Source organism: Brienomyrus brachyistius, chromosome 18 (assembly GCF_023856365.1).
Source record: "Brienomyrus brachyistius isolate T26 chromosome 18, BBRACH_0.4, whole genome shotgun sequence".
Lineage (NCBI taxonomy): Eukaryota > Metazoa > Chordata > Actinopteri > Osteoglossiformes > Mormyridae > Brienomyrus > Brienomyrus brachyistius.
This window is the reverse complement of record NC_064550.1, coordinates 7,205,276-7,220,863: the sequence shown is the minus strand read 5'-3', so window position 1 is coordinate 7,220,863 and position 15,588 is coordinate 7,205,276. Positions and strand designations below refer to the sequence as shown.

The 15,588-nt window shown below is 41.5% G+C and overlaps 2 protein-coding genes across 2 annotated transcripts; both read left to right on the top strand.

Moving 5' to 3' along the window:
* The first annotated feature begins 893 nt into the window (after positions 1-893).
* On the top strand, positions 894-3,753 carry LOC125712922 (homeobox protein CDX-1-like). Its single transcript, XM_048983513.1, has 3 exons — positions 894-1,329; positions 3,020-3,165; positions 3,520-3,753. The coding sequence occupies exons 1-3, from the start codon at positions 894-896 to the stop codon at positions 3,751-3,753; spliced, it is 816 nt and encodes a 271-aa protein (XP_048839470.1).
* Positions 3,754-5,659: 1,906 nt separating this feature from the next.
* chic1 (cysteine-rich hydrophobic domain 1) lies at positions 5,660-15,484 on the top strand. Its single transcript, XM_048983520.1, has 6 exons — positions 5,660-5,871; positions 7,528-7,582; positions 9,309-9,464; positions 10,278-10,334; positions 10,619-10,678; positions 13,604-15,484. Exons 1-6 carry the CDS (start codon positions 5,687-5,689, stop codon positions 13,652-13,654), a joined length of 564 nt encoding a protein of 187 aa, XP_048839477.1. The 5' UTR covers positions 5,660-5,686; the 3' UTR covers positions 13,655-15,484.
* The last annotated feature ends 104 nt before the right edge of the window (positions 15,485-15,588 follow it).

Genomic DNA, 15,588 nt, shown 5'->3' with positions numbered 1-15,588 from the left:
GAGAAATCGCTTCACAGTTTACACCTCTTTGACCCGAAAATAACTAACATACACTCGCGTTTATCGGATGACTCGTCGCCTGTGAGTGTAGAAATGCCACGTTCCTATACTAGGAACTTTTTACCGATCATAAGGATCAATAGGGAAGCGAAAACACACTAACTTTCTTTTTTATATAATTTAGAACTTGCGTTTGCATTGCTCTGGTGTGGATTTAAATGCAAATATTAAGATGACAGTTTGTCGTTCTTATACATAGGTCAACGTTTGTATGCATGTATTTGTTGCACTTAAACACTGAACAAACGTTGAAACATTTTGACATTGCACTAAAGCAATTAAATGTAAAATACGCCGATTGCCTATGCAGCAGCAAAGACTGAATCCTTTTAAATGCGCAACGACATATACGCTACATAGTAACTGGCATATTTCACGTTCCTTTATTATTGCAGGATCCGGTTTTCGTACATGAATGGTATTACCTAACCGAGTTATTAGTCATGTTAACTTAACTGAGAGCTAGAAGTATTAGATGCACGAGGTCTGATGCGCATTTTTGTGAAACACTGTGCACTGAATGCGCACTGGGTAATGCGCAAAGAGGGGTAGGGGCAGCCGCAAGTTGTGTTTGGCAGCCTTAGAAGTCTATTTGAATGCAAATGTCTTAGATCTAAGGACTCGTCTGACGTCAGGTAAGACTTGGTATACCATTGCCACCGGCACCTTGTCAACTAGCTTAATCATGTGCAACTGAGGCGCGTCAGGAAGTAGGTCTCATAACCGCCGATTTGGGAACTTCCAGTGGACAATACAGAGCTTTTTCCATACATTTCACCCATATCTTTTTTTCCGCAAACATTATGTCGCCATAAATTACATATTTGTGAGTCATGTACGTGGGATACCTTTTGGAAACAGAAGGAACCATGTACCACCAAGGAACCGTAAGACGATCCAGCATCAACATGCCTCCACAGAACTTTGTGTCCACGCCACAGTACGCCGACTATACGGGATATCATCATGTACCCAACATGGATTGCCACTCTCAGTCCTCGGGGACCTGGACCCCCTCTTACGGAGCACCGAGGGAAGACTGGGGGACGTACGGACTCGGCCCCCCAAACAGTATAGCTGCGCCTATGAACAGCTTATCGCCAGGACAGGTTTCCTTTTGCTCTCAAGACTATCCCTCTATGCACCCTCCCGGATCCGCAGCGTTACATCCAGGTCAGGAAAACACCGCAGACACGGAGCACTCCCCGGATACGGAGCGGCGCAATTCCTACCAATGGATGCGCAAGACGGCGCAGTCCACGTCGACAGGCGAGTACTCTGCTCCCGAAGTATTAGATGCATCTGTGTCCAAATGTGAAATTAGTGCAATTAACTATTATTATTAATTACTACATGAAATAGCCCTAGAACTCACTTTCAATCAACAGGCAAAAACTTTTCATTACCGTTTCAGATAACTGGAAAAAACAAAGTATATATGCTATATGCGTGTCATTCGTCTTTCCGTAAAACAGGATTTATGTTTAGTTATTAATAAATACGTTTCCGTAAAGTATATAATAAGCACAAAATTACTAAAATTCAATAGAAATAAAAGCATATAAATCCAATAAAAATGAATGCATATATATATATATATATATATATATATATATATATATATATAATATAATATATTATCTGCGACAATGCAGATAATATTATGCAGATAATCATTAGCTTAAATGGTCAATGTGTCCTTTCTGATGTACGTCTGCGTGTTCAAAGTATTTCGAAGTTTTCACCTTTTTGACCCTTTGCGCAGAAATGCACTTAATTTGGAAAAATTACAAGATATTTCACTTTATGTGTTTCACTAAGTGAAATATCTTGAGTAACTGTACTTAAACAGTCAGAGGAATGTTTCAATCGGGATGAAGAATTCCGTTAAATCTTGAATAGAAAAGAATAAACGCCTTTATTCCGTCGGCTGAGCGCATAAAACACGGAATTCCCCGAAAATAAAAATCCGTAAATATAGTGATCAGGACCAAGTGCCGTTTTATCTTTCCAGGAAGTTACTATTATATTACTGCTTGATTTTAACTTGCATTTAAATGTGTATATCATATATTCATAAATGTATATACTTCATTCCTTCCTTCTTTACCAAGTTACTAATAATTATAAACGTTTACAGAGATTTAAAACATATCCCAGGGTGTTACATTTAGTCAGAGGACCTTGGGGAATTTTCTAGTAAAACTGTACTGTGAGACAATGCTGATCGCGATGCGGTCAGCTGGTAAAATAGTAGAACTTTCTTAATAACAACATGATGTACTGTTTATTTAACTGAGAAAATAATGAATCATAACAGTAGTAAATATTTAGTAAATATTTCTTTAAATAGGACAAGTGATATAGAAGAAGAATGAATGAATTTGCAATGTGTTTCATATCGTTATCTCAGACTTGCAAGGATAGGTAAATCAAACTATAATTTAATTTAAATAAAAATTAAACTAGGATTCTCCCAGTACTCCGAATGGCCAATACATCTCAAATTGTAGATAAGAACATTTGTGTACAGAAAATAATCACCGAATAAAAATTATGTGTGCTGTGTGTATTTTGTCTTTGCCTATAACACAGTTGTCGCGGCTTCTCTGTAAATATAACCGTATCATTTGCAGAGAAAATACAACCATTCCGGAAAACCATCATTTACTGTATATAAAGTAAAGGAATCCATGTAAAAGAAGCAAAAAAAAAATATTTGTTGAATGGGAAGAAGAATTGATCTCTTAGGTATTGATTATTATCTTGTCTTGGCTTCTTTTAATTCAACATATATATTATAAATAAACAGTTTAAAATCACCTTTGCAGATAGATGTCTATATTGCATTAACATAAATACATTTGTTGTGGGTTGTGCATTTAATAATGTAAAGCTTTTTATCTAAAGCTTTTCTGTATCTAATTTGCTTTAAAGGAGTTTTTTTCTTTCCTAACAGGTAAAACAAGGACGAAGGAGAAATACAGGGTGGTTTACACTGACTATCAGCGGCTGGAATTAGAGAAGGAGTTCCATTACAATCGATACATCACAATCAGACGAAAATCGGAACTGGCAGTTAATCTCGGACTTTCTGAGCGACAGGTACGCCACTGCAACATATATAAGTAACATATAAATAATGGTATGCAAGTCTGTGTGTTTGTCTATGTGTGCAGATACCCTGCAATAATGGAGGGGCATTGCATCCAGGACGTTCCCCAGCCTTAAAACATCCATAAACCTGGCACAGTAATCATTAATAAACTTAACTTATTGCATTTTTTTCCATCCGTGTATCTTCTAAGAATCACAGCAGGTGACAGACAGGAAAAAAAAACATTTTTCTTCAATATGACGAATGCTGCTGTTTGAATATGTGCTTTAAATGTGCATGTGTGTATGTAGTAATATATAGTTAGTTATATATAGTTGCAGTAACTTTGTATCTTTCTACAGGTGAAGATCTGGTTTCAAAATCGCAGAGCGAAAGAGAGAAAATTAATCAAACGGAATGTGAGCCAGTGCGACAGCAATAGCAGCTCACTGCGCAGTGACCCTGGCTCTGTCAGCCCGCTTCCAGTGCGGCCATCACTGAGCCCTTCCGAAATCCACGTCTCCCTCTATCCACCTTCAGGAATGAACAATGTACAGTCTATTGGGAATTTACAGCAAGTCACCGTCACTCAGTAGAAGCCAAATAAATTCTAACTTGGAACTGCTAATGTAACTGAGCACTCTGACACATTGAGAAGACACTGGACAGCAAACCTCAGCCCATGGTCCAACACTGCGAAAACGGAGTCGGTCATTCGAGACTCACTTTAAGGAATACAGTGCTGATTGGCCCTGATACGCTATTCGATTACCAAAAATTTAATGCTGGACGCTCTTCGCAATATCGAATGAATTTCTTTCTAATTAACTTCATATTTTTGGTGTGTTTTATATATGTTAATGTCTGCTCATGTTTGGGTTTGGTAAATTTTTGGTGCTATGCTGTTTAAATTAAAATTACTTCATTCAGGTATTTTCCATAAAGAGGATACAGTGGTAATGTTTACTGTCAATCGCATCCGACTCAGAATTAGAATTCACTTTTCTGGCCAGGTATATCTGCATGTACTGGGAGCTTGTCTTGCCAGTATGTAAGCCATTCCCACAGTACATAGACCCAGGTCATGATGTTTGGAATTTATATGAAAACTATACATCTAAACACACAAGTTCAGGAAAATGGTCCATTTAAATCTACAGTCAAAAAAGAAGTTAAATACATGCAAACCATCAGGTGATGATTAGCATGTGTTATAATTTGGAATTAAAACAATGTCTCTTGCACTAAATATGAAATGAACTGGTTACATTCAGCCACTGTTTGTTTGATAATACAGCCTGGCAAAAAATAAGTAGTGCAGCAATGAATCATCAGTTAACTATGTTTCACATAATTTGAAAACATCTGTTTCAAATGACATTAATGGTAAATCGGTGGTTAATATTTAAACTGCAATCATTTGTATTGCACCTGTTAGTGCATAATCATATTGATTTTAATTGCACAAAGAAACCTGTATGTTGTACCATATTTAAAAAGAAGCTTTGCTTTTAATATACAGGGATCTTTTCCTAAGTGCTGCTAAGTTACCCATAGCTGTATATATTAGTATATACATTCATTTGTGCAGTTCCCTGACGTGTGCTACCTCATTGTCATGGCTCTACACTTAGTTGTATTTGTCATGTTTTTGTAAAATATCTGAAGAACCTTGTGGATGAAATGTTGGCATTTCTGTCTAATAGTTTGTACATAACGGCTATTCAGGTTTCACAGAAAAAAAAAAACTAAATAAATCAATGTCATTATTTGAAAAAATAGTTGTGATTATTTTCAAAAAATGTCTTTAAAAATAATGTCTTTAAAACACAATTTTTTAACATTTTACAGTACTGTTGAGAAAGCAGTGTATTACCAAGACTGCAAAGCTAAAGTTATCTGACTATTACTATTACTTAGAAGATTTGCTTTATCAAAGTTGGCTGACAACTGCCATCCCTGTTCACATTTATATTTTAAATAATTTTAAACATATTTTATTCTTTAATCTCACATACAACCACTAGATATTCTGTGAAAATGTCTTGTAAAGATAAGTCTTTAGTCTTTTTAATTAATCGTGCCTTCCCATTGACAGTCGTAAGGGCAGCTCTTAATGAAGCTCTTGACTTTCCTTTAATCCGCAAGCCTTACATAATTTTAAGCATTGAATATTGTCGGGTTGTTACCCCGGCTTTGTATCTGTTGTTTAACTTGTCTCTAAATGTGTTGATTAATTTACTTTTGTATGAAATAATAAAACGGTTAACAGAAAAAGCTATTTTAACCTTTTTAACCCTAATGCAACATTGCTTTCCCTTCTGTGTTTTAATGCAACATTGATTTCCCTTCTGTGTTTTGTTTACAGACATCGCAATGCTGACAATACAAAATAAAATTGGTTAAGGAATGATAATTTTATACCGGCCAAGTGCACAGACGTTGTGCAGATAACGTCACTTTACCTGCACGTCAGGTACGGTCTGCAGGTGAAGCTGCGCGGCGCGCGCCGCCCGTCAGCGTCAGCGGATGTCGCCGCCCGCCTTACGTTCATGCAGCGCGTGCTACGTCATGACCGTCCTACTGCCAAACATGGCGGATTTCGACACTATCTATGAACTGGACGAAGACGACGAGCGGGTAGTAAGCGACGAGCACCTGCCCAGATACTGCCCTGAACCGGTGGTTATGCGGGGAGCCGGCCACATCACTGTGTAAGCGACCCCGTGGAGCACAACAAGCCGCACGTCGCCGATATTAATCACTTAGCTGCTGGTGCCGATTGTTTTGGCCGTGTTGTGGGTGTAGGCCGGGCCGTCAGCCAGACACTCTGCCACTCTCCGTTAGCTCGAAGTCGGCCAGGGCAGTCGGCAGACTCGGAAGCCGTGGTGGAAAAAAAATCCCGCTTTGTTGTCACTGAGCTCAGTCTGCTTGGCTAAGAAAGATTACTTCCAAAGTTACGTTCACAAGCGTGACAGTTAGCCTGCCGTTATGGCTAAGGGGATGCCAAGTTAGTATCTGGATAAGCCAAACCTTTGGGTGAACTTGTAGGTGACAGCGGGTGCCCCGTGCAGTGGGTAACCGTACCAGTGCTTTGCAAATTTGGTGTTAACAACTCAATTGTAAACAGGGAACAAAGGAGCCGCAAATAGAATTTAGCCAAGGTGCTACATTCCTAACCTCATGCGGCTCAAGCGCGGGGAAATGTCTTTTCCTTTATAACGTTTTTAAATGCACTATGCATAAGTTTTGTGATTGTTTTAAATCCGTGCCATATTCTCGTAAGTCCCATATTCTCGTAAAATGTTCGAGGTTGGCGAGTAGTCAGTCTCCGTGTAATTAACGGTAGCACTTTCGTCGAGAGCAAAGCAGCCGTGTCCGTCCCGATAAGCTTTTGGAGGAGGTTTGAGACAGCAAAAAAAGGCACCTCTACTTTTTTGACGAACATGGTTACAGATTTATATGTTCAATCCCCATTTCCCGTCTGTCATGTCCGCTTTCACATCAGGCGCCATGCGTTTGCGCTAACAGCTATCTCCGTTTTCTTGGGAAACTTTAGTTAGCCCGTGGACTTACAGCTGCCGTGCGCTGAATCTTTGGTTCAGGCATCACATATATCAATTAATAGTTCAACTTCTTAATAAAATATAAGGGTTGATGGTGTTTAGGTTCAAACCCCCTGGGATTTCTCTGCATTACCACACGAGTGGTTACAATATTTTAATTAGATATCTGCATTCGTTTTTTTTTATATAATTTATATATAATTGTAAATAAACTACCTCTCTGTCCATTTTCATGATGTGAACTTATGTCTGTCTGCATTAAATGTTATGCTGTACACAGTCAAGTCAGCATTACATTGCGTGGTCTAATTGCTGATTAAGATATTTCATACATTGCATGTAAGATTTGGTAATGCGTTAAATGACAATGTTACTCAGCCATATAATGTAATTAAATCGAGAAATTTAATGCATATGATGTTATGTTAACGAGTGGCTTTCTGGTACTTGGTTGCTTAAAGACCAAAAGGTATTATAATGGATGGATGAATTGCTTAGAAAGCTTTAACTTTAGGCAGTTGTAGCCGTTTTCTTATGCATTTTTATTTTTCTTATTTTTTTAGTTTGCATTATAGCAACATGTATGAAATAAGTTCCAATGAATGAGCATTCCTGCTTGTTTAAAGAACATTTCTGGCACATAGACCAGAGATAAGGTGCAACTCATTCTTAAGGAGGGAAATGCATTAATCAGCAGTAGCATTTGTATGTTTGTGTGACATACTGCTGATTTTTTTTTAATGTCCCTTACATTTCTTCCAACAGACTGATTTTTTTTCTGGTATTTTTTTCTTTAATCTGCAGGTTTGGCCTAAGCAACAAATTTGATGCCGAATTCCCTTCTGTTCTCACAGGAAAGGTAATCCAGTGCCTCATGTTATGAGTCTTTTTATGAAAATCAAAGCCTTTACCGTCCTGCATCGCTTACATGTAAATGCAATTCATTGTCATTGAGTCCTTCAGTTTTCACCACAGACTTTCTCGGTTTCCTATTTAGGTCTCAACAGATGTTTTTTTTTTTTTTTTGAAGCAGTTTCCTCTTCTGTGGTGGAAACCTTTCAAAGCATCCCGGAGTGTTGAATCTTTAAGAAAGCATTAAAATGGAGGTCTGTCAATAAGTAAGCCCGTGCCGGTAGGGGGAAAAAAAAAAACAGCCACGGGAGGATATAGCACTGGGGTGATGAAATAATGACTGAAAGACCTTCCAGTGCTAAAAAGAAAAAAAAGGACAGCTAAGGGAAGGGATGCAGCACAAAAAGGCTGTTGGTGGGGGTGAGCTGTCCGAGGGAAGTGCTGGGCAATAAAATGTGCTGCTAGAATTGTGACCCTGGGTGACGTGGTCAATGGAGACGGGCCTATAATGATTGAGAGGCTCAGATCAGACCTACCCAGCTTTATGCTGAAGGCTTTTGCTGTGTGCAGAAAGACCATTGCATCCTGTCATAAAAGCTTACGACCCCCCATTTTACGGCGTACATACCTAGTAAGTAATGGGCATTTATTCAGGCTGTGTGGAGGGAACAGCCAGGGGCTCTGTCCTTATCTTATGGTTTTGTCTCCCTTTGCCCCACGATGACAAAAGCTCAGCCAGCAGGTTACAAGCACAGGATTTAGAGATTCTCATCTGATCTTAGCAACATCTGCGTATACCTGTCTGTTTGAAGAGCAAAATCCCCTTTGATCCTCTGGAACTGAGACTTGAAGAAGGAATACAGGTTGCAGTTTTTGGGGTTTTTTTTGTTTTTTTTTGGTTCAGTGCATAGAAGGGCAGCGCAGGTTTGTGTGGTGTTAAGTGGTGCAGAACAAGGCAATATACAGTAAAACCTTGGATTGTGAGTAACTTGGTCTGCAAGTGTTTTGCAAGACGAGCAAAAAATTTAAATAAACTTTAACTTGATAAACGAACGAGGTCTTGCAATACGAGTATAACGTATACGCTTTGTCTGCCTAGCGTCATGTGATCACAACTGAGCCGATGGTTGTTCTCTCTCTCTCGCTCACTGTGGGATTGTGGGTAATTGTTTCCCATGCTTGGTTTCAGTCGGTGTGCCTCACTCGTATAGACAAAATTTAGTAGAAAAGCACCATCCGAATAAGGACGTAGCAGTGCGAGCGATGAATCTGTTTCACGTCAATGCAATGTTCACATTTCCCCGAAATCAAAAAGGAGGCAAAAGCAGCTGTCATTGGATAGGATCCTTGTTCAAGTCACACAAAAAGAAAAATATTCCTGTGAGCCAACAGTTAGCAGTGATTCCATTATAGTGAAAGTCGTCCTACAAAATAACCCTACTCCTCTCTCTCGTTTCCCTCACACCATCCACGATTCTCTTCAAAGTGCAGGTTAATTTGTTTTATGTATTTTTACTCTATATTTTGTATGAATCATTTTTATATGAATATTTTTGGGTTGCGGAATATTTTTGGGTTTCCATTATTTCTAATGGGACCTTATTAATGAAAAATGTAAGAATTTAACGCCCCCCCCCCCCAGCCCGCCCCCAGGAGTTTCAGGAATTTGGTGTTACCCCCCCATGTGTGAATTGTCAGAATGACGGACCTTCCCTCTCCTCCCCCTGCCCCAGGTGGCCCCCGAGGAGTTCAAGGCGAGCATGGGCCGAGTGAACACGTGCCTGAGGAAGAACCTGCCTGTCAACGTCAAGTGGCTGCTGTGCGGCTGCCTGTGCTGTTGCTGCACTGTGGGCTGCAGTCTCTGGCCCGTCATCTGCCTCAACAAGAGGGTATGCCTGTCCTCCGTGTCCAACCTCGTCCCCTGGGCACCACATATGGCCTCGTCCCCCGTCCTCCATGTCCGGCCTCATCCCTAGGCCTCGTCCTCCATGTCCGGCCTCATCCCTAGGCCTCGTCCTCCATGTCCGGCCTCATCCCTAGGCCTCGTCCTCCATGTCCGGCCTCATCCCTAGGCCTCGTCCTCCATGTCCGGCCTCATCCCTAGGCCTCGTCCTCCATGTCCGGCCTCATCCCTAGGCCTCGTCCTCCATGTCCGGCCTCATCCCTAGGCCTCGTCCCCAGTCCTCCATGTCCGGCCTCATCCCTAGGCCTCGTCCTCCATGTCCGGCCTCATCCCTAGGCCTCGTCCTCCATGTCCGGCCTCATCCCTAGGCCTCGTCCTCCATGTCCGGCCTCATCCCTAGGCCTCGTCCTCCATGTCCGGCCTCATCCCTAGGCCTCGTCCTCCATGTCCGGCCTCATCCCTAGGCCTCGTCCCCCAGTCCTCCATGTCCGGCCTCATCCCTAGGCCTCGTCCCCCATCCTCCATGTCCGGCCTCATTTCTAGGCCTCGTCCCCAGTCCTCCATGTCCAGCCTCACCCCTAGGCCTCGTCCCCCGGGCGCGAGTCTGGCCTCAAGTTAATAGGGGGTTAATTGCTAGTTGAGGGGCGTGATCTGCTGTGCTTTTATGAATGCAGCTAGCAAGATGGCGCTTCATAAACGACTCTTCGGCTGTGATGAATCACTTCTCATACTAACTGTGTTGACTGTATGTGGAAAATTACTCCTTCCTGATAATTAACTCCAGTTCTCCTTCTAACAGACAAGAAGATCCATTCAGAAGTTGTTAGAATGGGAAAACAACCGGTTATATCACAAGGTAGAGTTTGTAGGCTGCGTAAAATCCATGTGTGTAGTGTTTATATCTGTTTGTAATAGGAGGAAAATGCCAGTCATCACATGTCCATCTCTTTGGTGTGGGAGGTGGTCTGTGAGAAACCTTGGCTCTTTTAAGCAAGCTGGCATTTCTGATTTCTGTTTTGTGAGTTTGATGACTAATGTAAATTTAGGGTTTTGCTGTGAAGAAAAAAAAAAAACAGCATGTTCGGGTTTGAGGATTCACTTTTACTCTTCGGTTTGTGCTGACTGTGCTCTCTTCCTTAGCTGGGGCTGCACTGGAAACTTAGCAAGAGGAAATGTGAGAGCAGCAACATGATGGAATATGTGAGTTTGATTACCCTGTGTGAATTTAAACTTAACATTGTAGGCTTTACATTAACACAAATACACAGCTAAGTCAATGCAGAGAGGGCTGGTCATGTTAGGAAGGGTACTGTTTTAAATCAATTGAGCATCCTCCTTCTGTTCTTTTAAATGGTCCCAGTGGTTTTATCATATATCATTTTTTAAACTAAATGCATTTAAAGATAATGGCACTGGCGAATGGTTTAGGTCATTCCACTTTGATTGAATAACTGGCCTTTGCATCACCATTTTTGATTTTAATGAAAGTTGGCATGTGAGTTAAACATGCCTTCCAGAGCTCGGAAATTGTTTCCATTTATTTAAAAAAAATGTTCCTGTGAGATGTGGCACCTTTCCCACACACCAGGTAAAAAGAAAATTGATAATTCTGAGTGTTTTGTGCCAAGCGGTACAAAAGCGGTTCTTTCCTATTACAGCTGTGTGGCCCAGCTGTAGCTTGTTGGAAAACTGAGAAAGAGCCCACAGCGTGAAAGCCGGGCACAGACGTAACGCAGCGTGAAAGCCGGGCACAGACGTAACGCAGCGTGAAAGCCGGGCACAGACGTAACGCAGCGTGAAAGCCGGGCACAGACGTAACGCAGCGTGAAAGCCGGGCACAGACGTAACGCAGCGTGAAAGCCGGGCACAGACGTAACGCAGCGTGAAAGCCGGGCACAGACGTAACGCAGCGTGAAAGCCGGGCACAGACGTAACGCAGCGTGAAAGCCGGGCACAGACGTAACGCAGCGTGAAAGCCGGGCACAGACGTAACGCAGCGTGAAAGCCGGGCACAGACGTAACGCAGCGTGAAACCAAGCTTGGCCAGAGTGTTCTAGCACAAAAGACACCTTCTCACTGAAGTTCAGGAACCTGCCTCAGAGTTCCTGGGCTGTCTTGATCAGGAACTTTTGTAGCTCGTGGCCACTTTCATGTGTCTCTTTCCCACTGCACAAGAGGAACTGTAAGATTGATCAGAATCAGAGATGTAAAAACTCTGTAGGTTAAACCTTACACTAATATAATATACACATAATAAAAATCTACAGGTATCCAGTCCCTGACAAGTTCGCTATAAAAATTTGCTATAAAATTTGGCCAGCAGGTAGATCCTTGATTTTCCACAGAATAAATACAATGTGATGTTACTGCGAATCAACACCAGTCAGCGTTTTTTGAGACTCAGAAATAGCATTCTTTGAAAACCCTTTGGGTGCTTATCTCATGAGGGAGACTAAGTAGTGAGTAGCCGACGTACATATGCATATGCCTGGATGCTCTATGCCCTTCACTTTTTACGTCACAAAGTACTGTTCGCAAAGAGAACTTTGATCTTGAGAAAAACAGCTTATACTTATGCAGAAGCTGAATTTTCACTACCGGGAAAAGTAGAGTTTCTGAGCTACAGCTGAGCTTTCTAGCTGTAATAAAATTGCAGCTCCTAAGAATATCATTGGTACTCTGGAAGGTCTGTGTAATTCGCATCGGATTTAATCAAAATCAAAAATGGTGTTCTACAAACCTTTTTGGAAATTTGGAATGAAATTAAATAACCCTTTAATCTGCAAGCTCAGATTTATTGCCGTTCATACCACACGCATGTGCTTAAACTGGGTTGTTGCATAAGTAAAGTGACTCCCAGAGCTTAGCACCCCATTTTGATCAGATGATTTTTAGCATTGGAAGCCTCTGCCCAAGATCACGTTCATGCTATGTCACGTTTGTGGCTGGCTTTCACATTGGTGGGCCCTTGGTGATTAGCAGTTTTGCAGTGGATCTGATTGGCTTGTTCCAAAGATCTACCCCATCTTGCCTGTTCTGTTGCCTCAGAATGAGTGCTGGCAGCAGGTTTTGTAGTGGTCAAAGGCATACGATGGGATTGGGGTTACTGGTTCAAGTCTCAGGAAATTCCCTATTCTGGTACCTTTGAAGTAATTCATATGAATTTCTCCAGTAAAAACACCCATTGTAAATTGCTATGGTTGAAAGGATTAATCAAGTAGCTAAATTGAATTTACCGATATGATACTCATTCACACCGTATTACTCTTGTATCTTTGACTTAAACACATCTGACACTTAAAATTTATGCTGCGTTCCATTGTCCTCGGATGCTGGAAGTTGGAACTGGGACTGATGTCACGCCCGAGTTAACTGCGTTCCGGTACAACAAGTCGGAAAGCCATTAAGCAATACCAGGGACTTGTTTCAAAAAGCAGGATTTCTTGCTCAGCTGGAAAACCCGTCAGATTTAAAGCACCCCAGTTTAAATGGCCTTTATCTTCGTTCAGTTACGTTTAGCCCAGACTACTTTAAATCCGGCAAGTTATCCAGCTAAGCAAGAAATCTTGCCTTTTGAAACAGGCCCAGTTTTAGCCAGTTTCATTGTTAGCCATTGTTAGCAATACCAGGTGATAAGGCATCATGTGGTGTTTTGCACATACAAACACAGTAGCAACATGTTCAAAGATAGAGGCAGGACTGTACTGTGTGTAAGACTGATTTAATGAGACACAAATAGGACGTAAGTGCTAATAATCAGCAAATAAATACTGCTTCAGCTTCTGTTGATGAAGGGTGCAGCCATCTTGAATTCTGAACCAGAGGTTCCTCCAGCTTTCCAACTCCTACGTTAGGGGGGTGTTCCAGTTGAAATTTCCGACTAGGGACTCGGAATTCCCAAGTTACGAGTTCAAATGGAACGCAGCATTAGTTTAAAGTGGGAACAAAGCAGGGAAGCAATGACTGCTAGAGAGACTTAATTAAGTAAGAGGACTACAGGAGCGAGTCCTTTCTGTGGTTCTGTGATTTCTTTTCAAAGTACCCTGTCCACTGCCACTAGGATACCGAAACCGCATAGGAATGGATCAGAGGAACTCAACAGCTTCTTTTGTCTCTCCTTCACAGGTAATTCTTATAGAATTCCTGCCCAAATATCCTATATTCAGACCAGACTGAAGATGTGGATGGGAAATGCCAGTGTATGACTCTGCATTCCTACACTTAGTGCCTTGTAGACGTGTTGGACCGACGGTCTGCGCTGCTGTGTCGTGACAACTCACCACAAACCCCCCCACCCAACTGTAGAATTGCAACACCGTCACCTTGCTTTAGGGCAGATTTTGCACATATACCTTGCGTAATGAGGCTCTTTTGTTGTTCCTGGACAACCCTTTTTTAATTTACAAAAAGAGCAGGTAAGGTAACTCTCTGAAGTGAACCTTAACGGTCCCGACGCCCGTGATGTGCGCAGGGAGGAGAGAGCGTGCTACAGCGCAGAGTCTGAAGGAAGCAGTGGCGTTCCCGGAACACTTTGTAGAAGCCAGCTAGCGTTCCTGTGGCTGAAAACAGACACTATACCTCCTCCTTTACCTTAACGCCTGTTGTCATTATCAGAGTTAGGCGATTGTTCTCTGAAGGAACCCTGCACAAGATTCTTACGTATTTGCCTTATGAAAGAATGCAGTGATGAGGTTCGGTTTAACCGTAAAGTTTAGGAGGGCGGCGATCAGTAGTGAAGTTCTTGCATTGTTACGTTTTTCTTTCTTCCCACCTTCAGCTAAAATATAATACCACTGACGCATGATTTTTGCATAGTATATCTGCGGCAACATTTTCTCCTGCATTTTTAAAATGACCTTGTAATACAGTCAAGTTCACACTAGCCTATATAAATACTGCTTTAGGTTAAAAAAAATGTACAGTGTTATGCTATTGTTTACAAAATGTAATATAGGTCTTGATATGTTGCCAAGATATCGATGTACAGTACATCTATGAAAGATTTCTATGTAACCTTTCTGCATAAATGAAGCTGTTTACCTAGTAAGCCATATTGTACGTAGATAATGCCAGAGTCCATCCAGAGACCTTCACAGTAGCATGGGAAAGGACAAGAGTTTCTAAATGCCATCTTACCAAAATCGGTCCCCTCCTATCTACTGTGACCTGTGCTGACAGCACTGATGTAAATGAAATGGTTTGCCAACCAAGGAAAAAATGTCACACTTGGTTTTATTAATGTTGCTACTTTTCGAGATACATTTCACTCACTATACAGCATGACCGCGTGATAATGACCGGCCTGGTTCTCATCCTCAGCCAGTGTTAAAGGGAAAATTCCCCAAACTGTAAAGATCTCCATCATCTTTTCAGCAGAAAGTGGCACTGATCCCATTGGTGTTTAATAACAAGCCCTTGTTGTTTATTTCCCTGCCACTTGCATCACAGCTATTAATTTAATTTAAAGTCCCATTTAAATTTCAGCGTGTCCTTTAGTACGACGGAGCTGGTGACTGGAAGGAACCACTAAGAACCTGTCAGATCAAAATGGCCAGAAAAATGACCTGGGAGGAAGAAAAAAAAAATACACTTTTGGGCGGAATTCCCCTTTAATCTCCTTCACAGGTGAAAGTCATATGTTCAGCTGAAAAAAACTTCTTTTTTTTTTACCTGCTAATTTGAAGGTGTAGTTCAGCTGTTCTCCCCCTCACAGATGTACCTGCAGGTGTAGTGATTTATTTTGTCACATGGACCTCTCGGGGCACAGAGGTTACCCATTACCTTAGGGCTGCTCGGAGATGTCCTACATTATGGGTGTCTCCAAAGGTCAGTGTGAAAGAGTAGCTGTGCTCCGTTAATGTAGGTGAGCAGCAAAACATTTCAGCGGTTATGACTGTGATTCACAATCTCTGTAGTGTATTTTCTGTAATAGAGGACTTGTGCCCGTTTTCCAAATCCTTATGAAATTAAGGAGAACTGGAATAAACTGTTTACTCCAAACCCTTATGGGATATGTGTTTGTGGCATTATTTCATTGTTCTCATGAAATCCAAATAGAGATGTGTCCTGAAAGAGAGCATTATGCAAAGGAAGATCCATCTCGAACCACA